A 27,928-nucleotide genomic window follows, 5' to 3' on the forward strand; every position below is an offset into this window, starting at 1 on the left:
GGGGCTGACGCCACTCTGCACACCTCTCCAGAGGAAAGAGGCGCTGGAACTGCCGATTTGCTGATGAAACCGCCCCCTCCAGGTGGGACTCACCGCCTAACACGGTGCCCAAGGGACAGCAGACACTCAGTACTGACTGAGGTGTGGATGGATCATCTGAAGAATATCAACCTACCAACCTAACAGAAATATGGCACGGATTAAACTGGAAATACAAAGATGAGTTTTATCACCATCAATGTTTAAATGAAGAAATAAAAGGCATGTTTACCTGAACTATGAGTGATTCAGTTCTTAAAAGGATAACTAACACTTCAGATGACAGAACCAGAAACCAAAAATATGGTCTGAAATAAAGAGCTAGCACCAGTAAGATGAAATCTAATCCAAACAAGCAGAAAGTCTCATACTGGTGTTAGGATACATGCATACAAAGTTTACAGTTTCTTTTTAAGAATTCTGGGGAGGATTTCATTACTTCATCTAAAGATATGTCAAAATCTATTTTAATATTAAGCGGAATTAATGCAAGAACATTGTTCAGACAAGGAGCAAGGAGATGTGTAGTGGTGTAAGGGAGAAGAAACTACAAAATAAAAACAGATTTAAATAAATGACTCAAATGTGCACTCTGCAGGACAACAGGAAGAAGATAAAATTCTAGTGTCAGAAATAAGCAGTTATGTACATGCTCACCTACACAAAACAAGGCCCAAGTTTAGGGGACCTGAAAGATATGGGAAGAGAAATTGTACTTGTTAATTTTCAATTATTATTAAAAATGTACAGGGAGAAAAATCAGCCTTTTTATCCTCTTCTTCTCTGGCAGGGTTTTATTCCCAAAGGTAACATTTTGGAAAAATTCTAAATAAGCCAGAATATAAAAAGAGATTTCTTAATTCCTTTCTTAAAAAAAAAAAAAAATTAGGTTTTATAGAACGATTACTTACACCCTATCTATGTACTTTAATTCAGATTGGTTGTCTCTTAGAATGCCTTTTGCAACAACTGGCATCCTCTCAACGCCACGTCCCTACCGGTCCCCTCACTACAAGCCCAGTGCCTTTCCCACTGCTACCTCATGGAGCAAGTGACATGTGAACGGTTACGATGCCACCACAATCTGGGAATTTCTAAACAGAAATAATCTCTCCCATCTCTGAAATACCACAGCACCAATATATTTTTTTAAAATATTTATGACATTCCACTCAGCAATTCAATTGTTCATGTATCTATTTCTCTCTTGTACTGGACTATAAGGTTTTGGTGGCCCAAAACCTGTCTTCTCTTGGTAGGTCCCACGGCACCTAGCACTGGTGTATACGGAAGGAAAGAAGCTGAGAAGAGGAGTGGAGGAAGAAACAGAAAGTCCAGAGTATCACAGAAGGCAGTTAAGTGAAGAGCTACCCGGGGGTGGGGGGCATTCTGGGTCTATTTTTGGTTCCACATGTCCAGAGGACATAAAAATAGGGCTGATATGCCCCTTAAGGTTCCTGGGAATTCAGCCTCAGGATGTGAGAAATTCAAAATAAGGAACATAAACTTTAACTATTTAGTGTATACATCAAACCCTCTTTTTTTGGCAGCGGACAAAGGATAAGAGATTGAGGAAACAACTAAGATTTAAGGTAGAAATCTTCTACCTTTATCTATAAGAAAAACAAACAATATTTGAAAAGTCCTAACATGTGGTAAAGCCAAAAAAATGGATTAATAGTAAGACCACACCAACGGGTTTTGCACAAATCTCTTCAAACAGATGAGGAAAAAATTTTTTTTGAATTTCACTTGGATTCTTCTTCCCTGGATTAAAATACTCCTTCATATCTGAACCCAAACGCCATGTTTCTCCTGACACATAAATACTTACCATCCTCCTCAGGCAACTCTTCTGGACTAAGTTCTACCAATTCAAAACCATGTTTGATACACCATTCTTGAGCTTTTTGTCGGTTTACACCTAATGTGCAAAAGAATTTTCATAAGTAAAAAATTTTTAAAACAGAATATTGCTGCAATACTCTCCATAAATCTCAGTGTTACCCTTAATGTAAGTTATTCTAAAGGCATCCAAAATAAATATAAAGAAAATGATTTCTCAAACCCAAAGTGTCCATTCTTAAAAAAATAAAGTGTAAATATTGCAAGATTCCAAAGAGAAATAGCTAAAAATACTTCTGTAAAGTAATATAATCACAGAAGACGTACTGTTCTAAGTTAAGAAAACAAAAGTATATTCTGTTTACCAAGGGACAGCAATTGTGTATACCCACCATGGTCCCGTCGGCATGCCTTACCATTTTCACACACTCTGTCACAGACCAGGATCATGACCTCAGGTAACCATGCTTCTGCCAATGGAAGCCATGAGGAAACACCATCAAGACCAGATTTCTAGAGGGAGGAAAAACAAACATACAAACAACCAGAAGAAGAGACCGTAAGAGAACTCATGGAAAAGGCTGGGGGGAGGGGGGATGGGAAGAGAGTACCAAGTAATTTCTTACTCAAGGTCCCTGGCGAACCAAATCTTACTTGTGTGCTGTCGAAGTAAACCACAAATGCTTGGACAGACTCCGCGATTTCTGCAGTGATGAGAAATTTGTTTGGCACCACACACAGATTGATATCTGCTGAATAGTATTTATTATCAATGGTCCAGGGATAAAACCTCACAGCATCATCAGCAGTCACTTCCACAATAAGATCTTCTGTTCCCAGGATATCTAAACAAAGGACACAATGTTACCATGGAAAGTGCAGCACCGATACACACTGGTCAAGTCTCTCAAAAAGATACCAGACTGGGGTGCCTGGGTGGCTCAGCCGGTTGGGCTTCTGACTCTGGTTTCAGCTCAGGTCATTATCACATGGGTCATGGGGTCGAGTCCCACGTCAGGCTCCACACTCAGCGGGGAGTCTGCTTGAAGGTTCTCTCCCTCTGCCCCTCCTACCACTCGCTCTCTTGCTCTTTCTCTCAAATTAATGGGTGAATCTTAAAAAAAAAAAAAAAAAAAAAAAAGATTACCAGATTAATATGGTGCTTCACCTACTTCTCTTTGTTAAGGATTTCAAAAGGTCTCCCATTTATCAGGGTATTTTCTTTTCAATCATTTGACTGTAAAAGTAATGGTGACATAATTTAACTCATTGGCTTTTGTTTTTTAAGAACACAAAAACGACTGTGACTAGATTAGATAGAAGACAAAATAGTCATGTAACCAAACACCCAGAAAAGAGCACGAAGAAGAGAACGAATAACAGCTTACATTTATTTTATTGCTTACATACTTCATGTGAGATGGAAGCTTACAAGAATCTTCAAGAATCTGTAACTATTCTGTCCTTATTGCAAGCTACAAGGAAGGTAGCAGTAAGGCTAAGCCATTAATAAAATAAAAGCTACACATCTTCCTTGGGCCAAATGCTTATACATTAATTCAACTAATGATATAAAAGAATGGATACTGAAAATGACCCCAATTCCATTTATATTCAGCCTTGTTCAGATTCTTTGAAAGCCAACTCCAATTTTTGTTTGATAAGACACTTCTGGCATAATTTAAATACAAAACAGCCAAGCAAATTTAATTATTTAGAATATGCCTAAATCTTTCAGAAACCCATGTGCAGCATGGCTATAACTAACAAAATTCTTACAGTAAAAGCCAAGTCAATGAAGAACAAATAGAGATGAGGTCACGGAACCACTGAAGCAGTCTGCTTCCATAATGCCATAAAATATTCAGAAGTGGAAAAACATTAGAAATTGTTCTAACCTAAACTCCCATCTCTCACATCCATACCCACAACCTCCATTTTACACAGATGTGGAAAGTAAGCTTAGAGAAGTAAAATAACATGCCACTAAAACTGGGTTATTGTAAGAATATATGGTAAAATGGCCACAAACTCCTTTTCGACACAAACAAAGATGAACATAGAAAATATCCCTCCAAATCACAATTAGCAGGACACAGAAAACTAGAAGCTAAACTTTCGATTCCAGAACACTGCCATAGTTTTTGCTCAATAAAAAGATATGGGGAAATTACTTAGTCCAAAAGACTGCTAGGAATAATGTATAATAACATATAAAGTGTGTATGTGACATATGCATGCTTTTCATTGGTAAACTTTGATCATGTGGTTACTAGGAGGAACCAGTCTGAAAAAAAAACCCCTTTTTAAAATTAAAATAGAAAACTAAATTTAAAAGAGATTTAAGATTACGTTTGACATACCGTGTATTGTGAAACTAACTTTCTTAAAATTTTTCACCACAACCACAATTGTTACTTTTTAATTACCATGAGATCTGTGCCCATATTTGAAAATCTGAGTTTATCTTGTCTCTTTAAGAAATCAACAGTTCTTGCTGCTTAATTTCTACCTAAAGTAATCTTTTACTAATTATCAATCAATTCCATAGCAACCAGCTACAGTGTCCTTCATGGAGCATTACGACAAGTTCAGGTAGGAAATAAGCAGGAAGAACAGATAAAGTATGACAACCAAAGATTCTGTTTTCATGTAAATGTCTCATAGGAAAAAGAAAAAAAACCCTCCTAGATCAAAGTCTATGTTGCATTCAAAGCTAGTCTTCCAAACTTCAAGCAGGTGGCAAAGCAATATGCCGATAAAAGCACATATGGTAGAAGGCAAACTAAACCAAGGGAAGTAGCAAAAAATGTATAAACCGATTTTTTTTTTTTTAAGGGTAGGAGGAGCCACCAGATGAAATCAGTTTTCTTCATTCATGGGTAATTTTTTAAAATAACAAATTAAATGTTTTTTTTTAAAGTGGGGAAGCACAAACACAAAAGGTAAAATGTGTTAAGGGGCAAAGTACAGGGAGCATGGGACGAGGACTCCTACCATCATCACAACCAGTTCTTGATAGTTCCTAAATTGGTGGCACTGTTAAAAACTGGAAGAAAATTTCAGTTATGCTTTTCTGAAATACTATCTTCAACGAACATGAAAAAATAAAGTCCATGAAGGTGTCATCTACTTACTAGCTGCAATTTAGGATATTTAGATCCATTAAGGGTAGTTGGTTTTATTAATCAATGTGTAGAATACAAGACAACAAACCAATATGTGTTACTCAGAGCTCTTAAAAATTTTATATTGTCTCTGATTTTCAAATGAGGAAGATATTTACTGAACACACAGAAAGAAGCAATTTCTCTTTTCTCTAAACCTAGATGAGAACAGAACCAGTAAGCTGGGAAAACGAATTCCACCTTTTGGTGTTTTTGTAGCTGCGCGTGTTTTTTTTTTCTTACTCCTTGTGCTGCCTAGAATAACTTGATAGCTCAATTTACTTATCAGATTCTTTTATTTTTAAAATTTTATGTCTAATCAGAAACTTTCGGCAAGGCTGTATATGGACTTTATTATCACATCTGTGCCATCTCACAACTAGAGAAGAGTGACTGGTCTCATTCTTCTTGTCATCAATATCATAATGTACATTTTAATTTAAAAAATGTAAATGTCTACACTAAATATAGCTTTTCTCGCTCATCTTTTCTATTTGGTTTCAAACGTCTAACACATTTATTCTTTTCCAGATTAAAATAAAATTGCTCAAATGCTTATGCATATGACTAAGAGTTTCTGGAGATCAGCCAGGATTGTTTACTCATTTCACAGATGGGAACACTGAGGGCCAAAAAAAAAGAAGCCACTTGCCTGAAGGAGAAGAGCCTAAAATGAAATTCAGGTCACCAGCATTTTTTCCTTCTACACCAGTGCTCGTGATGTTTAGCATCTGAGCTAGATTACACTCAAGTGTCCAATGGTCACAAGCCAAAACGAACCTATGGGCCTACAGTATCCCCTGCTCTTTTAGGAAAATCAAAAAGAACAGCCAGAATAAGGGCACCAGAATATACGAGCCAAAACACAATTAACCCATTCAAAAACTGTGTATGGGTTGGGGGTATTTATATGTCCCAAGCTGAGTCATAGTGATCCTGTACGGGTTTTTTGCCAGACTTCCTAGAAAACCCTACAATGTTCTTTTGCCCTTCTTTGCCCTTTCCCAAGCTGACTTTTGATGTAGTCAAAATGATGCACAAGTAAAATCAAGAGCAGCGTCTCCCTCCTCCTGGTGGATGTTGGCCTGTCTCATTGCACTGTTGGCAGCCAGGTGGTGGAGCTGCAATACATCATTTTCTAAGAGACAAATACTAAATGATTAATTGCCAGTCTGTTACCACAAACTTGGTCTCACAGCTTAACATAGTTAATCTGTAACGTTTTCAGATGAGAAGTTAAATGTCAACCCAGTTCCAGTAGCAAGTATAAACCTTTCCCCCGGTTTTAAGTGCAAGTATAAAGCTCTTTCCCTGTTTGAGAAACTGTTATACATAGCCATCAATTCTCCAGCAACTCCTATTTATTTCTCACTTCTTTCATGAACTTATTTCCCCAAGAGTCCCACATGGCAAGTGAGTGACAAGAACAATTCAAGAGAGCTGAAGAAAGCTGCATGCCAAGGAAGCATGTCAGTTCAGCAACCCAACCACTCCTCTGTCTTCACGCCCGCTTCGTGCTTCTTCTGTCCGTTGTAATGTTGCCTCCCTCACAGAGTGTAAAACTGGTAAGCAATCACATGGAAGGAGGCATTAGCTTTTTTTAGTTCAGAATCAGTAAGAGGTGATACTCTCCTTGGCGTGAATTAGGAAGCAAACTGAAGTTCCAAGGTGAATTTCCAGAACACTGAAAATATCCATTTTCAATCTCTCTCTCCCACACACACACTACCCTTACCTTACCCCTCACCTATCCACTCCAACCAAAAAAGACAAAACAAGTCCATTCTATTGTGGTGTGTATGTGTGTGTGTGTGTGTGTGTGTTTTAAGTAGGCTCCACAGGCCCAGTGTAGGGCTTGAACTCACAACCGTGAGATCAAGACCTGAGCTGAGATCAAGAGTCGGCCGCTTAACCGACTGAGGCAGCCCAGGCGCCCCAAAAAAAGTCCATTCTAAATGAAGTGCATTGATACTACTTTGGATTATTCCTATCTTCTTCAGTCATAGAATTAAGGACACTTTTGATACCAGCAGAATTAATGTTCCCCTAACTAATCATGTCATTCTTTGTGAAGAGAAGTTGTCCAGTGGTTAAATCATATTTTCTGTGTCCAGAGGGAAATGAGAGCTGCCACTCCGAATCAAGATGATCCTTCCTTCCGGAGATCAGTACTCGCCCGGTTTTATTCTTTCTCACTGAACTGAAGCTGCCTTTACAGTGAGGTTATCATCACCTCCCACCCCAGATACAAGGGTCTTCCACGGTATCCAGTCTTCTGGGGACCTCCACTCTGTGCTGGCAGTACTAACCGCAACAAAAGAGGCCATAAAACAGAGACAGCTCAGACTTGGGATCAGACAGACCTGCATCTGAACGCTGGCCCTCTTTGAGAACAACAAATTAACCCCTCTGTGTCTCATTTCCTCAGTGGTAAAAGGGGACGGACACACACACACACACACACACACACACACACACACTTCTCAAATGGCTTCTTGCAGATTAAATGAAATAGTGCGTGAGAAGGCGCAGGCAGGCACTGGACACAGAGTAGCCCTCAATAACGTCCCTTTCCTCCTCCCCAGGTCAAGTTTTTGCCTAGGGACAAGAGGCTAGGTCAGAGATGCACTGAGGGGAGCTGGTAAGAGAAAGTGGAATTAGGAAATCGCCACCTCCTTAAGCTGCTCTGGCCCCTCCCTTCCCAAAAGAGGCCTTCTCAAATTTTCTTTTCCATTGTTAAGGCACAGACTGAAACATTAGAGAGAGCAATTAGGAGAATTATAGGAGGCAGTAGAGTCTGACGTCAGCTGAAGGGGAAAGGAGGCATTATGAAAGAAAAGAAATGAGTAAAATGTGATTTAGGAAAAAAATATGAAAGCCAGAGTTTTCCTTAGCCAGCAAGGAAAGGCAGAGAGGGACCTTTAAAAATCATAATGGGTCCACACTGTTGCAACTCGTTAGGATTTTAGAGCCACGAGTTCATGAGAATGCCCTCCAAGGTGGGTGCTGCCAAGTAGCAGGTTATTCCCCAAGTACCACGGGCAGATCTGACTGCGGCGACGGAAAGGGGCACCACAGGGCCACCACAGCTGAAAGGTTCAAGCTGCAACCTTAGGGTCGGGGCTTTACACAGACGAACGTGGGGAAATTCTTATCCGCGATTCTCTGAGCGAGCGTCCTGCAGCCTCCGGGTGCACGCTATGCAGTGTCCGCTGCAGTGTGAAGGAGCGCGGGCTGGCGGGGGCCGTATTCAGTGGCGGACGGCAGAATCGCCGGGTCAGGGCAACAGAGCACGGCCGGAACAAGAGTACAGCGATTCTGGTCTGCTTACAACGCTTAATTACCTTTTCCGCTCACACTCCTCTCTGGTCGCCCTGGAAATTCACATCTCCTCCTGCACTGGGGCTTTTTATATCACAGTGGGAAAGTTTCAAAGTTGCAGCAGAGGAAATCTAACTCCGTCCTCCTCCTTTTCCTGAAGTTTACTTTCTCCCCGTAACCATCTGGAATCGGTCACCACAGCTTCATCTCAAAATAACTGGGGGTGGGGGAGGTGGGGGGCGGGGCGAATACTACATGGTCTGTGCCTGCCCTCAGAAGACCTCACAACGCAGTGCGACAAACGTGCACAAAAGACCAGGAAGAAGCTGGCGGGAAGGGGAGAGAGTGTATATGGAGAAGTGTTTCATGAGGGCCAAGGAGGAATCACCAGCCTCTAAGTCCTACGGGCTACACCCAAAGACCATCTTATCAACCCTGGCGGCACGGCCCACGGACAATTCCTACCTAGAGATACGGCAGAGGGACTTCTTTGAATTCTATTACTATTATTCATTCAAAATCACAGTTCTAGATATACATCTAAAGCTGCGGTTCTTTATGGGGGGGTAGGACGGGTGATTATGCCCTTCCAGGGGACATGTCAACATCTGGAGACATTTTTGGTTGTCACAAGTCGGGAGATGCTACTGGCATCTAGTGGGCAGAGGCTAAGAATGTTGCTAAACATCCTACAATGCACAGGACAGCACCTACACGACAAAGGATTACCTGGCCCAAAATGTCAACAGTGCTAAGGCTCAGAAACCCTGACCTTGTGGAACTTACGGAACTGACTTAGCTGTATTTACAAAACAGAATACAAGTTCTGGAATGCAAAGTTGGTTTTATTCTTTCTCACAGAACTGAAACTAGCCAGGCATTACAACCTCCTCAAATCTCTCTCTGATAAAATCTGTCTCAAGTGTCTTAGTTATTTTAACCATAAAAATTATTTGGCAATTAACCTTAGATGCTTTGAAAGTAATTTATGAATGGTGGTTTTCTGGAAAAAAAGAATACATAAGCCTAAACAGGACCATTATGAAATGAAAATACTTTTCACATTCAAATATTAATTTTTCAAACCTCACAAAAAATATCAATGTCTGCTCAGGATGACAACAGTATCTGCAGCAGATGCTAATTTACTCTGAAAGAAGGTAAGCATGTCTGAGATGAATTTTCCAAAACAGAGTAAGTTTAATGAACAACAACTACTCTGTAGCTCCTGTATTCAAATACTGAAAATAAGCCTGATCCATTGGAGAACACCATAAAGCTAACACAACCAATGTCCCGAGGCTTAAAAGTTCCTTCAAGAAGGGTAAAATGATTGGGCAACACATGATCAAAGGATCATGGGAAAAGAACACAATGACAGAGTGGATGCCATCAAAATTCAAAACGTTTGCATTTCCAAAGATACCATCAAGAAAACCAAAAGACAAGTCATAGAATGGGAGAAAATATATGTGAATTATATACGTGACCTATATCCAGAATATATAAAGTACTCTTACAACTCATTAATAAGATGACAAAAAACCCAACTTAAAAATGGGCAAAGATCTGAATGGACATTTCACCAAAGTAGATATATGAATGGACAATATGCACATGAAATGATTCTCAACATTATTAGTCATTAGGGAAATGCAAATCAAAACCATAGTGACATACTACTTCACACCCATTAGATTGGCTATAATGGAAAATACAAACAATAACAAGTGCTGTAGAAGATGAGGAGAAACTGGAACCCCCATAGATTGCTGATGGGAACATAAAATGGTACAGCCACTCTGGAAAAGTTTGGCAGTTTCTTAAAATAGCACAGCAGTTGCTTTGAATTTCCATAACTGCATTACTTGTAATAGGCAAAAAGTGTAAACAACTCAATGTCTATCCATTGATGAATGAAGTGTGGTACGTCCATATAATGGAATATGAAGTACATGCTATAATATGGATGAATCTCAAAAATGTTAAGCTAAGTAAAAGAAGGCAGACACAAGAGACTACCTATTACAGGATTCCTTTTAAATAAAATGTCCACAAAAGGCAAATCTGTGAAGACAAAGTACATAAGTGGTTGCCTAGAACTGGGGGGTGGGAATGCGGAGTGACTGCAAATAGGCACAAAGTTTCCTTCTAGAATGATAGAAATGTTCTGCACCAAAACTAAGTGGATTTTATGATATTTAAATTATATTCCAATAAAGCTGCTAAAAAGATCATGGAAGCTGGAAGATGTCCTCATTTTACTGAGGAGGTAGGTGACTGAGGCACATGATGTTTTAGAGACAGAACAATGATGGCAAAGGTAAAAATACTGTAAATTATTTGTGGGAAGAAAGTTAACTTGCTTAAAGTCAAAATAGCCAGGAAAAGGGTAGAACTCAGTGCTCAATTCACAAAAAGTCTTCCCCCCCGCCAAAACCCCTGAACAACCCCAGTGGAATTCAGACAGAATGGCAATTTTCTTAGCTCAGCTGTTTATTACCAAATGATCACACATTTCCCTGCTCTGAGCATACAGATTTGGATTTTGATCCAAGGTTGATAATACTTTTCCCCATCTCCACGTAGAACCAGCCTTCAGGTCAGTGTGGAAAATTAAACCCTAAATAGGTGATTTGTTACTGAACCTACAACATCACACAGGCTCTCCGGGTTTCACAACTGTCCTCTTTGTCTTAACCTATGTCAATCTTGCTTTCTGGGTGAGTAATTATTAAAGATGTATTTGTGGTATGGTATCTGTGTGCACCAGCTCCAACACAACTACAATGTCATGTCCAGATTATCGTTCCTCCCGGACATATTCAAAACGATTTTCATACCTTAACCTTTTAAAAAATGGTTCTATATCAGATTTCATTATTTATGAAGCGTCACTATTTGCTGAGGAAATACACGGGGCAAGTTGTTTAAACCAAATGACCACTACATACTTTCTAGATGTTTTTACTTTTGCTGAAGCAACAACAAGCAGCTGAATGGCCCAGAAGTAAAGGTCTGAGTCTGGATGCACTTAGAATTGTCCAGGACGATACAAGGCTCTCTGTATCATACATGGTTCTGTGCAAGGTGGGTTAATGCATAATACTTTTCCACTGGTGTGTCTCCGTGTACTCTCCACCCTCTTTATTGGAATGCCATTTGTTGGGAAGGCAAACACCTTATAATCATTTCCCTCATCAACAATAACCTCACCCAAAAAGTCAAATTCTCTAGTCCACAAAGAAACGAACTGGACACCAATAAAGGTGTCTTAATTTAATTATTTAACCTATCATAGTTCATCTACTAAAGCTCTAACTACCATGAAGGAAAAAGTATACACTTAATTTAAGCCATAAAAGTTCTCATCTTAGTAGCAAAATATTTTACTGTAATTTCTCCTATCCCTACCTCCACTATGGATACATGTAGTTCTGGCTGTCAAGAAATTCATGATGTTTCATATATATAAAAGAACTACACTTGAATCTTGGCTCCCCAGTGTTTATGGGCTGAACAACCTTGGAAGATCACAACTTCGTTAAGCTTGGATTTCTCTCACTCACACACACACGTGTATGCTCACACTAGAAGGATAACATGGGCACATTCTGTAAGCTCCTTTGGGTCTGGAGAGAATATGAACTTGTATTTAATCTTTTTCCTCCTTAGGTTGAAGACTTAACATCCCTCTTTTATTCAAGATAAAAATCTTAAGCCCTCTTTTACTGTTAATTGAAAATTTAAAAATATATTATCATAGCTAAAAACAATCCTCTATCCCACTACCAGCTGAAATCACTGCTTTAGTCTGGCCACTTATTGTATCATTCTGTGATGACAACCTTAAACTGTTCGTGGAAGATCTTGTTAGCCCAATCATTCTTCCTTTGAAGAAAATAAAGCCTTGGAAATATACAATCAAATCAAAGGCAGAGTCGTCCTACCACAACAAAATAGACAACTTTGCTTAAGCAAAAATTATAACTTATTCCCAGAGTAAAAGGCTCTACTCAGAATACTAAAGCAGCTACAGAAAATACAAATTTAAAAAATCCAAGCTTTTATCCTCTTCCCTGTTGGACAATGTGGGTCTGCTAAGCTGTACAATAAGCCCCTACCTTTGAAATAAGAATGTTCTCCTTAGTAAATTACTTTATGATCCTTCTGTAAGGACAGGGGTCTGATAGGCCAAGAAACAAACACCCAGTCTTGAAGAAGAATGAGCATTTCCCAAAGAAACGATGTCATAAGTGATGGCTGGTTTTGCTTGTGTAATTCCCCAAAGCCTAGTTTACCCATCATATATAATTGAGCTACCTGGTTCTGCAGTTTTAAGGACTAAGGACTAGAGCACTGTTTCCATGGCTAAGTGCATCTGAATTCCAAACACAAAAAGTCAAATTCTCCAATCCAAAAGTGGAGTGTCTACTACAACTTTAAAATGTGACATGGATGGATCTAGAGGCTATTAGGCTATGGGAAATTAGTCAGAGAAAGACAAATACTGTATGATCTCACTTCTATGTGGAATCTAAAAACCAAAACAACAAAAACAGAAACAGACTCATAAATATGAGAACAAATTGGTGGTTGCCAGAGGGGAGGGGTTTGGGGAGATAGGCGAAATAGGTGAAGGAGATTAAGAAGCACAAACTTCCAGTTTTCAAATAAATGTCACCGGGACAGAAAGTACAGCATAGGGAATATAGTTAGTAATATTGCAATAATTTTTTATGGTGACAGATGGTAACTACACCATTGTGGTGAGCATTTTGTAATGCTTATAACTGTCAAATCATGAGGTCGTATACCTGAAACTAATATATGTGAACTATATTTCAATTAAAAAGAAATCCTCAATCCTGGGAAAATCAAGATAGTTGTCCTAAAGGGAGACCCAAATCTCAGCTGGGCATAGTCTTCCCATCTAAAATGAGGGCAAGAATTTTCACCTCCCCCTAGTCCAGGGAGGTTTCTCTAGGACCAGGTCCCTACTTAACTGCAAATCCCTGGGAGAAAAGCAGAGGAAAACAATGCTGTACTGATTTTCCAGTTGCCGGGGGAGCTGTGGAAACCAGGTGACCAGGACCTGGGGCCTGAGCCTTGGTTAAATCCTGGAAAAATGTAGAAAGTCTTATGTGGACTTGCTAAATTCAAATTAGTGAGAAGTTTTAGCTCTGTTCCAAGCATTATTCTCCTAAGAAAGCAAAGGACCACAGGCTAAATCCTCTTATCCCTTCAGCCTTCAAAGAGAACCCCCTTAGCTCAGCTGCCGCCTCTCTGGTGCCTTTCCCGTTTTCAGTTCCCCTATCTTGAGTTAACTGAGAGCAGGACTGGTTAAGAGGCAGTTCCTAGAGCCAGACTGCCTGGGTTGAAAACCTGGTTCAGCTATTTGGCCTTTAGCAGATTACTTAATTTCTCTGTGTTGCAATTTCTTTGCAAAATGAGAAGAATGATCGTAACAATAGCATTCAAACGTTCTAACAGTTAAGCAGATTAGTACACGTTAGTACACATGCTCAGAATACAGGTTGTCAAACTTTTTCAATAAAGGGCCAGACAGGAAATATTTTAGGCTGTGGGCCATATGGTCTGTGGTCCAACTATTCAACTCTGCAAAGTAGCTACAGACAAAATATAAACAAATGGTCACGGCTGTATGCCAATAAAACTTTATACAAAAACAGGACCAGGAACCAAAGACTGGAACGAGCCCAGAAGTGCATCAACAGGTAAATAAATTGTGGCACATCCTTACCATGGAATACTGCTCAGCAGTCAAAAGGCATTATTGACACACACTATAGATGAATCTCTAGGGAATTATGCTGAGCGGAAGGGGGGGGGGACCCAATCCCCAAAAGTTAAATCTACTCTATGGTTCCAATTGTGTAACATTTTTTAAAATTTTTTTTAAAGATTTTACTTATTTATTTGACAGAGAGATGGAGAGCACAAGTAGGCAGAGAGGCAGGCAGAGGGAGAGGTAGGCTCTTTGCTGAGCAGGGAGCCTGATGCGGGGCTCGATCCCAGAACCCTGGGATCACAACCTGAGCTGAAGGCAGATGCTTAACCGACTGAGCCACCCAGGCACCCCTGTATAACATTTTTGAAATGATAACATTTTGGAAATGGAGGACAGTAGTGGTTGCCAGGGTTAGGGATAAAGACTGGGGGCATAACCTGGACAAGAGGTGGGTGTGGTTATAAAAGAGCAACAGAAGGTATCCCTGTGGTATTCAGTATCTTGACTGTGGTGGTAGATACACAAACCACAGGTGATAAAATTGTGTAGAATACATACACACACACAAATGAGTAAAAGTCAAACTGGGGAAATCTGAGTAAGATTGGTGGATTATATTAATGTAAACAGGCTGAATGTGATATTATACTACAAAAAAAGGGGGGGCAGTTTTAAAAAAAAATGCACACACAAAAATTAAGAATGCCAGAGGTAAGAAGCACCATACAATCTAACATAAAAATAAGTAACATGGTAACATAGAATTTTACATCTAGAAGGGATGGTAGAGATGGTCTTGAACAACTTTCTATTTTTAATGTTAATCCTGCATAGGAGTGACCAATATATAATATGCCTCTACTTTGAGTACACTCAATTGAGAAAATAAAAATCCAGACACTGTTCAAAACTATTGGGCATACATAATGCTCTTTTTAAAATATAGGTCCTCTGGACAAAGATATTTTTTTTCTTCACTCAGAATTAAGACTCCAATCCTCCTAAATGGAAATGCAAAACCCTCTATTTAAAACACCCTATTTTAAAACCCTCTTTTAGGGGTTAATCTTCCTTATCATTTCTTACACCAGTGCCACCATCTTAAATTTAAATAGTTCTGATTGCTAAGGAATTCCAACACATTTCATTCATGTATTCCATGCATACCAATCCTGGATGTTAACATATGCTCCAACACTTAGTACTTGAGCACTTTGGGCAAGTCACCTGGTATTTCCAAGCCACAATTTCTTCATTTATAAAATGGAGATAACCTGACTTCATGACTTCACAGGGATACAAGAACCAAATTAAAAGACGTGAGAACACGTTTGAGAAGAGTACTGATACACATACAAATGTTTGCTATGATTGTAAGATCTCCAAATTCCCACATTTCACTGAAAGAAATAATTTTGCTCCAAATGTTCAGATGTAGAACCTGAATGGCTTACAGTTGCTGAGTTGGCATTACACGCTTCAACATCATCAAGCAAGTCTCCAGGGACTTTTCTATCTACAGCTCCTTCTAGGAGTAGAAAAAAGTCTTGAGTCCTCAAAAAATTAAAAATTACCGTAAGATCCAGTAATTCCACTACTGGATATTTAACGGAAGAAAACAAAAATGCTAATTCAAAAAGATACATGCATCCCTATGTTTATCGCAGCATTAACAACAACAGCCAAACTATGGAAGCTGCCCAAGTGTCCACTGATAGATGAGTGGGTAAAGAAGATGCGGTGAATTTATATACAATGGAATATTATTCATCCATAAAAATGAATGCAATCTTGCCATTTGTGATAATATGGATGGATCTAGAGGGTCTAATGCTAAGTGAAATAAGTCAAAGAAAGACAAATACTATATGATTTCATTCATACACAGTATTTAAGAAACAAAACAATAAAGAAAAAAAGATAAACCAAAAAATAGACTCTTAACTTATAGAAAACAAACAGATGGTTACCAGAGGGAAGTGTGTGAGGGGATGGGTCACATAGGTGAAGGGGATTAAGAGTACACTTATCTTTTTTTTTTTTTTTAAAGATTTTATTTGAGAGAGTGTTCCAGCACGAGAAGGGGGAGGGGTGGAGGGCGAGGGAGAGAGAATCCTCAAGCAGACTCTGGGCTGAGCCCGAGGAAGAGGCTCAGTCTCAAGACCCTGAAACCATGACCTGAGCCAAAATCAAGAGTCAGATGCTTAACCGACTGAGCCACCCAGGTGCCCCAAGAGTACTCTTATCTTCATGAGTACTGAGTAATGTACAGAATTATTAAATCACTATACTGTATACCTGAAATTAACATAAATATGGTATGTTAACTATACTGGAGTTAAAATTAAGTAGAAAAATAAAGTTCCTTCTATGAAAGTAGAGTAAAATGTTACAACTTAGGTATTTACATTTTAATACTTTCACTAGTGGCGCACATACTTTTACTACGTCCCTCTTAAGGGCAGGAATAGTACCTTGTCATTTTAGCTACACTAACTGGCACAGAGACCAGCTCTGTGCTTAATATCAGAATACTCTTTTCCAGAACAAAAGTGAAATCTTCATATGAATATATATGAGGTGGAAAGAGGTCTGGCCCTGGAATACAGTCACTTGCTCTCATACCACATGCAGCCTTTCCTGAGGCCCTCCAGCATCCTGAGCCTTCATTTCCCTTTAAAAGTCTACAGTGTAATTGTGTAAGACTGATGAATCCCAGACCTGTACCCCTGAAACAAATAATACATTATATGCTAATAAAAAAAAAAGAAAGTCTACAATGTAAGTCTGTAATGCCCTTTTATCTGATGTCAGACACCCACCCAGAATACTGAAAATAAGGCCTTTGAGTGACAAAATGAAAAAGTTTTTCACAAAATCCATGCATGCACTTTATCCATAGCAGAGGCCTGTTGATTTTTAGTTCATGTGTATTTATAACAAACTTGGTTATTTGATTATGAAATATTTCCTACTGGGTAAAAGCAGTAAAACAGATCAGATGCTGAAAGAAACTGGAGAAACCTTAAAGTTCCTCTTCCTGATGAATGAAATGAAACCAAACCTTCCCAAAAAAGATCAGATTCAATTCAAAATCATACTGTGGCCTAATATCACAGAACACTTGACAAACATCATTCATTATGGTCATCTTTATCTCTTACATCAAAATTAGACTCAATTCATGATTAATTTAATGCAATCTTTAATTATAATAAAACAGAACGAATGCTCAGCAAATACTGCAGTCTAGTGCTACCTACCCTTTCCCTATCAATAACCTGGGAAGAAAGGATAAAGCCCTCTGTTATAGTTCACTTCTCCTTACAAGTAATGTCTTCACTAACTGCTCTTATTTTTTCCCTACACAGCATTAATGGAATCACAAAGGAAAGGCCACCTAATTTTAATAAACACAAAAGTTGGCTTTTGATGTATCTAAGAGGGATTTTACATATAGAAACAAAGTGGATTATTTTACAGAATTAATTTTACCATAAGGATGCTAATGTACTTTAAAGAAATACAGTGTTACTATTTGCCAACTATAGGTCATCAGCTCCTTCAAGGAAGTGACCATGTCTGACAATTCTGATCCTTAAATCGCACAAGGGGAGTACCATAGCCATCAGAATACTTAACAAATATTTCTGAGATTGGCTTTGAAAGGACTTTTATATATCAGTAATGGAAATCCAAATGCATGTAATTATTTTATAAAGTTAAATACACCAAGGATTTTAAGAATCTTGAGCAAATTTTATGTTCACTAGAGGAAATATATGATGGAAAGTAATTTATATTACATCATAAATTATGTAATGTTAAATGAAAAATATCAGGATAAAAATTATACATAAGGGCACCTGGCTGGTTCAGTCAGTTAAGCGTCCGACTCTTGATTTCAGCTCAGGTCATGATCTAAGGGTCGTGAGATCAAACCCCTCCACACCCAGGGCTCTGTGCTGAGCATGGAGCCTGCTTATGATTCTCTCTCTCTTCCCCACCCCCCCAAAAAATATATATATATACACAAAACAGTATATGTAAAATTTAAATATAAAGTATTTTATACATTTTATAAATGTGTTAATCATACTTGCATATATTTATACATTTAAAAATAAAAATATTTTAAATTTTTATATACAAAATATAAAAACAATGAATAAAACAAAAATTATATATAAAATCGTAGGCTAAAAATTAGGTGTGAAATGCAATTACAATTTTTTTTTAACATAAGTACTGGGAAAAAGACTGAAGGAAATGCACAGAAATGTTCACAGTATTTGTGTTTGGGTGATGAGACCATGGCTGACATTCTCTTTTCTTGATATGCTAAATATTACTTAATGCACTACTTTTACAATGAAACAATCTTTTAAAAAGAAAAGAAAGGGAGGGCGCCTGGGTGGCTCAGTTGGTTAAGCGACTGCCTTCGGCTCAGGTCATGATCCTGGAGTCCCGGGATCGAGTCCCGCATCGGGCTCCCTGCTCGGCAGGGAGTCTGCTTCTCCCTCTCCCGCTCCCCCTCTTGTGCTCTTTCTCTCTCTCACTCTCTCTCTCAAATAAATAAATAAAATCTTTAAAAAAAAAAAAAAAGAAAGGGAATAAATGGGAAGGAGCACTACTAAGGGGTAAGAAAAAGGCATAGAGCAGTTACTTTATTTAGTAAGTGCTATAATTAAATTTCTACCCTGGCAAAGAACTTTTTAAGTGCTCACAAATGATAACTAAGTTAACAGAATATTTGTGTTGGAGGGATGTCCTAATTCTGTCATTTGACAGGTACAGAAAAAATATATATAGCTGTGCGATGCTTTACAGTTTACAAAGTGTTTTCAAAATGTCACCTGTCCCTCAAATAATCCTGAGATAGGCTCATATGCCCCATTTTTAGGACCAGGAAACTGGGGGTTAGAGAGATAATATGCTTTAATAATAATGACTACCATTTATCGAATGCTGACTCTATGCCAGCCTCTGGGTTAAGCACAACAATCCTGTGAAAATCATCACCATCTCACAGATAAGAAAACTGAAGGGTGGAGGTTAAGTGTGTTTACTATCACACAGCTGAGAGTCACTGCTCTGACTCAATGCCATGCATTTAAAACAGGTGTCTTGGGTTCCAATCAACTTCACAGAATCCTTTACCGAAAGAGTTGAGCCTAGGACCCAGTCCCATGCTCTGTCTACTATACTGGTCTTGCCTAAGGTTTCTTTTAAGAGTTATAGTTTGACAGCCACCATGAAGGTCCAGAGGCCAAGAGACTGGGCCCAGAAACACCCAAAAGCTAATGCTGCCCGAGAGCCTACGCCTCAGGAGGAAAGCAAGGCAGAGAACTGGAGTGGAGGGGACAAGGCTAACTCATGTATATCAAGGGAGAGCCAAAAGGAAACCGAGTCTCCACCTCAGGAGCAGGGACCGCAACCAGCTTTCTGCACCTTACACCCGGCTAACTCGGTACAATGTCCAGAGCGCCTTTGGGTTCATCCCCAAGGAGCCCGCAACAACCCATGAGCTGGGCGGGGCAGGGATGAGTCCTACTTTGCAGAAAAAGCTGCAAGAAAAGCAACAGCGCGCCGGGAGGGCAGACAAGCAATGAGTGTGAGAGCTAGGGGGAAGACAGCTGCGGGGCCTGGACACCCGGAGCGGGTCTGAGCGGCACCCGAGGAGCTGTGGCCCCCGCCCAACAGAGGACAAGCCCAGGGCCCGTAGCGGCGACAAAGGCCGAGAGGGAAACCGCGGTTCTGAGGCCACCGCCCGCCCAGACTCGGGTGTTTTGGACGTCGGCCCAGGGGCCCCGCTACTCACGCTGGACCAGCCGGTCTCCGGAGAAGGTGGAAGAACAGCTGGTGACAAGCGCACAGGGGACGCCCGCAGCCATAGCTGCGCCCGCGAGCCAGTTCCGTCCCAGCGCCGCTTCCGCCTCGGGCTGCACCACGGCCGCCGGCGCGCGGGGGAGACGCGCAAGGAAGGGCGCGTTGACGGGAGGAGCCGGCTACCCTGACTCCTCCCACACCCCCTCTCCGCCCCCGACGTAGAACAGGCCGGGCTGCGCGTGGGGTTGCCATGGGGACGAGCGCTCTCCGCCCCTGGCCTCGGCGCCTGGAGACCGCTCCTCCTCCGGGAGGTAGCCCTCCCCGGCCCCGGCCATGGCACGGGAGACTGAAAACTACGACCCCATCGGAACCATCCTAATCCAGGTGGGAAACGGGCCGTTCCGGGCGCTGCTAAGACACTTCCGAGCGAGGCCCAGCAGCGCCGATCCGCTCGCGCCCACCTTTTAGGAGCGCCGCCCCCAGACTGCCACCAGCGTGAGGAGGGCACTGCCCCTCCGAGAACCCCCAAATATGCCCACCCGGACCTCGGCCACGAACCTAACGCGCCCCCCGTGCCTTACCCTGGAGGTTGCGCCCCAGAAGCTCGACCGTTCCGCCTCTGGTAAAACTCCAAAACCATACACCTCACCCCAGAACCTTGATTTCCGAAAATCCATCTCACACTGAGGCACCATTTTAAGATGTTATGTTCTGAAAAATTTGAACCCGTGATATGGGGGAAATACAAGTCAGACACTTTGGGGAAATGGTAAGAAATCTGGGGAGAAGTTGAAATATGTAAACCACTTTTCTTAAGCACCTAAATTTTTTGGATCTCAAAGTACCTTGCAAATAATTAAGTTTGGGGGATGTAATATACAGCACGGTGACTGTAGTTAGTAATACTGTACTGTTACATTTGAAAGTTGCTAAGAGAATACATCCTAAAAGTTCTCATCATAAAAAAATTATAACTATGTATGGTTATGGATGTTAACTCGTGCTCATTTTTGCAGTTTATACAAATATTGAATAATTATGTTGTATACCTGAAATATAATGTTATATGTCGATTATATCTCAAATAAATAAATGAATTAAATAAAAGTCCCTTGCTTGGGAACACACACAGGAAAATATATTAAAGATAACTTGGATTGCCTATCAAGTTAAAATTTTGAATATAGAAATGTGCCCAAAAAACTCAGGGAAATGACTCAAAAAAAAAAAAAAAGTCTTAACTTCAGTATAACTCAGTTTGTGACCATTATACTTAGATTTTTCCCACAAAAATTTTGTTCTTTCACATTTACATATGGTAGTTTTAAAACATTTCTGCATAAATCATCACTTTTAACTTGTATTTAGCTCCATTTATCTAAGGCTTGAAGTAATTTGCCTAAATTCACTCTATTCGGACTCTCACTCAGATCTGCAATGGATTTTCCTGCCAGGAGATTGGTCTCTTAACCTCCCATCTAGGAGAGACTTCTTTAAATGCATCTTTTTTTTCTTTTTTAAAGATTTTATTTATTTATTTGTCTGAGAGAGAGAGAGGGAGAACAAGCAGGAGGGGAGCAGCAGGCAGAGGGAGAAGCAGGCTCCCTGCTGAGCAAGGAGCCCCATCTGGGACTCAATTCTAGGACCCTGGGATCATAACCTGAGCCGAAGGCAGACGCTTAACCGGCTGAGCCACGCAGGCGCCCCTTAAATGCATCTTTTCCAAAATACAAATGTCTAAACTCACCAATTTCATAGAGTTCCCCACTATGAATAATACCCAAATCTTCTTATCTCACTTTCTGTTATCCTGTCACTAGCACCCTAATGAATTTAGCAAACTGCAAAATCTGAGGGACCAGTCCCCATAAAACTGGCCTCATTTCTACTCCAGCCTAAGTTCAGAAGTCCCCAGAATCAACTTCACTCCAGGCCTGCTATCTACAAATTTGGGGGCCCTGACCACCTTCACACTGGCTAATTTGCTAGAGCAACACAGAATTCAGCAAAGTGCTATGCTTACAATTAGTGTTATAACATCGAAAGGATACAAATTAAAGCCAGCCAAGGAAAGGCATGCATAGGGCAGCATCCAAAAGGAATCCAGATGGAGCTTCCAGTCATCCTCTCCCCATGGAGTCATTGATGGTTTTATCTCCTTCCCAGCCATGATGTGTAACAATATACACGGAGTATTGCCAACTAGGGAAGCTCGCCTAAGACTTCGATGTCCAGAGCTTTTACTGGGACTCAATCACACACTGCCCATGTTCTGACCTTTCATATCTGACCATTCCCAGAGGTCACACTAATGCCTTCAGTCCCTAGTTCCTCTAGAGGTTGGAACAGATACGGTGTGGCTCAAGGCCCCCAGCATAAATTACATTGTTAGACTGTCTGGTGACCAAAGCCCCCAAGCAAAGACACCTATCAAGCAGGACACTCCAGGGCCCTAGAGATCACCTCCTGATATCCAAGGGCAAAGGTCAGAACTCTCATTGGGAAAGGTTGATTCTTTACTACTTATACCCCCTCTAAATCCAGGGCCCATGTTTATAGGCTCCAAATAATTGGAACACTAATGGAGACTCCTACCCAGAAACAGCAAGTTTTCCCCCACAGTATACTTCGTGTTGACTGCAGAAACAATTAGGTTACTCCTTAGTTTTCTCTATTTCTTCAGACCTGGAACATCTCTAAAAAAGAGAATGGAATCTGGGGAGAATTCTCACACCTAATTTCATGCTTTCCCTTGAGAGAATTCTTTTCCCAGGGCTGCTCCCCTTGTGGTTTGGAATAGTGTAGAATAGGGTATCGACTGAAAAGCCGGAAGGCTTTTCACTTCAGAGTAGGATCCAAAGCTAGCTGTTTGATCAACCTAGGATACAACATTACAGTATCAGTGTCTGTTGTCATTGGGTTATAACAGGGAACAGGAGAGCTAAGAACAGTCATATCCATGCTGATCAACACCCCCATATGCTAAAAAGGGTTATTCTGTACACAGTAATTGGAGGGCCATGTAGAGAAAGCAAGCCTACGTGTCAACCTGATTATTGATGCTGATCTCTAGATACAGTAGAACATTCTCCCTGGTAATATGGAGAATATATATAACAAGGAAATGAGGAAGACTTTCCCTACTGTCTCACCAAGTCCGGAGTATTTATGAGCATACAGCACTACTCTCCGGCACACAGCATGGATTCCACTGCTGCCTGGGGTGATGATTTATGTCCTTCAAACATGCTACCGATAAGCAGTACATCTAGTGGAAAGCACTTTGTGGGGAGTCAGAATACTGAGGTCTGACCTTGGCAATGACATTCTCCCAGGTGGGTAACTTTAGGCTAATCATTTCACCTCTCTGGGCCTAAGTTTTCTCTTCTGTAGGATACATAGCTTGAATTAGTCCACCTTGGACTCTAAATTGACCCAATTCCCCAAAGCTACATAATTTCTTTTTATCATAAAGTGACCTTCCTTTATTATCAGCCTAGACAACCAAATTGTTTCTATCAATTTATATGTGTGATATATAATTATATTATAAATTTATATGTATTATATATAATATTTATACATATACATGCAAAGTTGCCAGAAAACAGAGGTACTTCAAATCTCTACCTGCTTCACCCTAAATCAGGCCTGTGTTTCAATCAGATACAGTAAGCAACTTTAGACCAGTGAGTCTCAAAGAGTGGCCTCAGGACCAGTATCTTCAGCACTGGCTGAGAACTCGTGAGAAATGCAAATTCTCAGATCTCATTTCAGACCTACTAAATCAGGAGTTCTGGGGGTAGGAGCCCAGCGATCTGTTTTTATAGCCCTTGAAGATAACTCTGATGCATGCTCAATTCTGAGACCTTCTACCTTAGATAGTACTGTAAAATATAAACTGTAATATGATTTTCAAGAAAAATCCCAATAATCAAAGCTAACAGTATTTTCTGGGTATTGTGCATAGTTCTAAGTGCCGTGCATATTTTGATTCATTTAATCCCCTACAACAAAGCTATCTGATAAGGACTATTATTATTTCACATTATGGAAAAGAAACAGATCAAAGATGAGTATTGTGGGTAGACCCGTATACGTAGAAAATGCAAGCAATCTTCTCAAACCCTTTCAGTCTGTCAACCTGATATAAAAAAGAAAGTCTTCCCTTGCCCCTTTTTGCTCCTCTCAATATTTAAATCCTGCCTTTTCCACTGAATTTTCACCAACATTTAGCTTTGTAGATTTATAAATACATGTTTGTATATTTGTAGATATTATGCACATACTGGTTAATGGTTAAACATGAAGGCTCTGGATTCAGACTGCCTGGATTCAAATAGTCCACCAATTAACCTGCTATCTTACCTGGCACAGGGTACTTAACCACTTTAAACCTCAGATTCCCTCAAGTAAAAATAAAGATGATAATATGAACTCCCTCTTAGGAGTCTTGTAAGGGTCAAAATATTGGGTAACATAATGTGTAACACTCAATAGATGTGAGTTGTTATTAGATCTGGTCTCTTATCTTTTAATATTACTTAGTTTTCTGTTCATTTCTTTGTCTTTTTAAGAGTAACCTACTTTTTACTGGAAGAAAAGGAAAAAATTAATTTTAGCCTATCTTTTTTAACCAGGCTCAGTCCTGGGGCGCCTGGGTGGCTCAGTCGGTTAAGTGTCTGCCTTTGGCTCAGGTCATAATCCCAGGGTCCTGGGATCAAGCCCTGCATCAGGCTCCCTGCTCAGCCAGGAGGCTGCTTCTCCCTCTCCCTCTGCCCTGCACCCCCCCCCACTTGTGATATCTCTCTCTCTCTCTCTCTGTGTCAAATAAATAAATAAAATATATATATATATAAAAACCAGGCCTACTCCATTCTTTTTTTTTTTTTTTAAGATTTTATTTATTTATTTGAGAGACAGAATGAGAGAGAGAGAGAGAGAGAGCATGAGAGGGGGTAGGGTCAGAAGGAGAAGCAGGCTTCCTGCCGAGCAGGGAGCCCGATGCGGGACTCGATCCCAGGACTCCAGGATCATGACCTGAGCCGAAGGCAGTCGCTTAACCAACTGAGCCACCCAGGCGCCCTGTGGCCTACTCCATTCTTAACTAAAACTTTATGGGTGATGCTATAGGGCAAATAAGGTATGCTTTGTTTCCCTGTTAAAAGTGGATCTTTTGGATATCCCATTTTACCTAGCACAGGATTAGGTCCATTAATCCTGGATGACTGGATAATGATCTACTCATTAATTCAGTCTCCAATAATGTTCATCCTATTCAAAACTGAAGGGAGCTGGACTAACATGCACTATTATTTAGAAAGAACAATAGATGATACAAATTGATAATATTTTGATAAAATATCTAAAATACTTGAGAAAAAAATCTTTAAATACAAATAATCAGTGTTCTAATTATAAACTCATTGCGTGACTTATTATGAAAACATGTGCTTTGTATGTCTAGATTTCCCAGGACAGTTCTGTGAATATTCTGTTCCACTGTCTGATCACGTACCAAAGCCCATGTTCTCATTTTTGGTTCAGGACATGTGATTACTATCTCTACACAGAGTTCTACTAGGAGGCCTTTTGTTAAATACTTAACTTCTTTCACTTTTAAGTCTATCATTCAGACCTTTTATGGTTTCAGCTGGATCTTTCCTCCACTGATCAGAACAGTGGGGTTCTAACTATACTGATAATAATCATCATTGTAATTGAAATAGTAGCCAACTTTATTGACAGTGAGACACTCTGTGGTAACTCTGCTAGGCAGGTATCATATTTAGCCCCAGTTTACAGAGGAAGAAACTAAGGTACGAAGAACTAAAGTAACTTGCCCAAGGGGAGAGACCTTGTGTGTGTTGCTCCTGAAACAAGTTATGGCGTGTTTGTCAAACAGTCTTGAAGAAGTGGGGTCGTGAGTCCGGGAGGTTTCCTTAGTGCTTTCTTTTCTTTTTTAGGGATTTTATTTATTTATTTGACAGAGAGAGACACAGCAAGAGAGGGAACACAAGCAGGGGGAGTGGGAGAGGGAGAAGCAGGCTTCCCGCGGAGCAGGGAGCCCGATGCGGGGCTCGATCCCAGGACTCTGGGATCATGACCTGAGCCGAAGGCAGACGCTTAACTAACTGAGCCACCCAGGCGCTCCGGTGCTTCTTTTATTAATAACTCTTACAAGCTTTGTGTTTCTACTTTAATAATGATCATGTGATATCTTTTTAATACATCTTTTAAAATGCTTGCTTGACCCAACTCTTAAACAAATGTTTGTGCAACAAGGATAATCTAGTCTTGCAATCGAAATTAGCTTTTTAAATAGTATTGGAAATCCTATTTCCAAAATCCAACCATTTTATGTTAACACCAACCTTGGAAATATTGGAACTAATCAATGCTTGATATCATTGCTATCTTCCTTATCTACTCCTCCGTCTGGTTTGCCAGGAGCATACAACATAAAATGAAGGGGCAAGTGGGCAAAGTTCACACTTTGAGAATGAGTCAGCCAAACTCTATCTTTAGCAGAGATGAATAAAATGCAATTATGGAACTGCTTTTGACAACATGGAATCTGGTTGCATGGCTACACTTCTAAATTCTAGAGCAAATCTTCACTGCATTAAATCTTTCAAGGGCCTCTTATTAAGCAGCCCTGTCCCCAAACTGTCAAAATAATAATCCTCCTCCAACTAGGAAATATATGGAAAGCAATGCATTTGATAATCACAGAGATGATGAGGGACATGTAAAATTTCAATATGGTAGACTGGATCTATTTGAAGAAAGAACAGAGATTTAGAACTTAATCTTTGCTCCTACCCAAGTCTGATGACACATTTCCTACAATACTTGTCTCTATTGTAATTACTATACAAACAGATGGGTGGTTATTGAGAGGGGAGAAGAAAATATCTGGCAAGAAAATAAACTCTTGAGGAAGATTAAGAGAGCAATTCAAATCAATGAACATTTATTAAGTGCCAGTTATGTGCAAAGAGTTTCACTGGGCTTGACAATTCAGAAGAAGAGAATTAACATTTGTTCAGTGTCCTCCTATGTGGCTGGCCCTGTACGAAACACTTTCTGTACTTGAATTCATTTTATTCTTGCCACTATTCCAACAGGTAGCTGTTTAGCCCCCTTTGATAAAAGCACCAAAGACTCTCAAAAACTACGTAAATGTGTCAAGCTCTGTAAAGGAAGAAATAGGATTCTAGTTCATATCTTCCTGGTTCCAAAGCCTACCTTCGTTCATTTTCACACACACATTGCTTTATTTTTAATCAACAATTCTATGAGGTAGAATTTTTTTTTTTTTTTTTTTTTTTTGTGGTAAAGAAATCAGAAAAAACATAATGGTGTGCATGGACATCATGCGACCAGTGATAGAGCAAGGAATTATGTCCATTTGCCTTTTACTGGGCCCATACTATGCACTAAACCGATTTCATATTATCTCATAACTCTGAGTAGAAGTGTAATTGCCCACACAGAGCAGATGAAGAAAGCAGCCCTTTGGTTCCATGATAAATAATCCAGGACAGTTTCACTCCCCCCAGCTGTTGACAGGCATAATTACAGAATGATATGTGAAGTTACAAATACTACAAATACTAGAGCTACAAAAAGGAAATGTAGTGCCTTCTAAGGAAGAACCAGGAAATGTGGGTCTGGAAAGTGGGGCTTGTCCTTGAACTGACTCTCTGTACTTTGCAAATGCCTTTAGACAATAGATGGTAAATCAGCTTGCAGCAGTAACTTGGACAAAATAATCGAAAGAAGTACCTCTTCATCCTTAGGGCCTACACACAAACAGTAGGTGTGTTCCGATTTCAATCTGTGAGCCCTGAAGGCTTTCCGTGACAATTTGTGCAGAGTACAAATGACCAGATGTGTCTACCAGACTGTGATGCCCATCAGTGAAAAGATGCAAATTCTGATCTTTTGAATACTTGGCTCCATGGGAATT

General features: G+C 40.1%; 2 protein-coding genes across 4 annotated transcripts in view; one reads left to right on the plus strand and one right to left on the minus strand.

Moving 5' to 3' along the window:
* AAGAB (alpha and gamma adaptin binding protein) overlaps positions 1 to 20,064 on the minus strand; it is a 54,132-nt gene extending 34,068 nt beyond the window's left edge. Inside the window, exons 1-4 of one of the 3 annotated variants that reach the window (XM_034994480.1) lie at positions 19,946 to 20,063; positions 2,539 to 2,729; positions 2,301 to 2,397; positions 1,874 to 1,963 (exon numbers count right to left, since the gene is read on the minus strand). In XM_034994480.1, the coding sequence (XP_034850371.1) occupies positions 1,874 to 1,963; positions 2,301 to 2,397; positions 2,539 to 2,729; positions 19,946 to 20,018 (451 nt within the window). In that variant the 5' untranslated portion in view covers positions 20,019 to 20,063. Of the gene's footprint in view, positions 1 to 1,873; positions 1,964 to 2,300; positions 2,398 to 2,538; positions 2,730 to 19,945 lie in introns of those variants that run through there. The other 2 variants (XM_034994482.1, XM_034994481.1) reach the window with 2 other exon arrangements.
* A 222-nt stretch (positions 20,065 to 20,286) lies between these two features.
* The window catches only part of LOC118003577 (IQ domain-containing protein H-like), a 35,327-nt gene continuing 27,685 nt past the window's right edge, over positions 20,287 to 27,928 (plus strand). Inside the window, exon 1 of the mRNA XM_034994620.1 lies at positions 20,287 to 20,337. Coding sequence (XP_034850511.1) covers positions 20,287 to 20,337 — 51 coding nt within the window. The remainder of the gene's footprint in view (positions 20,338 to 27,928) is intronic.

The sequence above is a fragment of the Mirounga leonina genome, unplaced genomic scaffold (genome assembly GCF_011800145.1).
Source record: "Mirounga leonina isolate KUSES-001 unplaced genomic scaffold, KU_Mleo_1.0 Mir_91, whole genome shotgun sequence".
NCBI classification, from domain to species: domain Eukaryota; kingdom Metazoa; phylum Chordata; class Mammalia; order Carnivora; family Phocidae; genus Mirounga; species Mirounga leonina.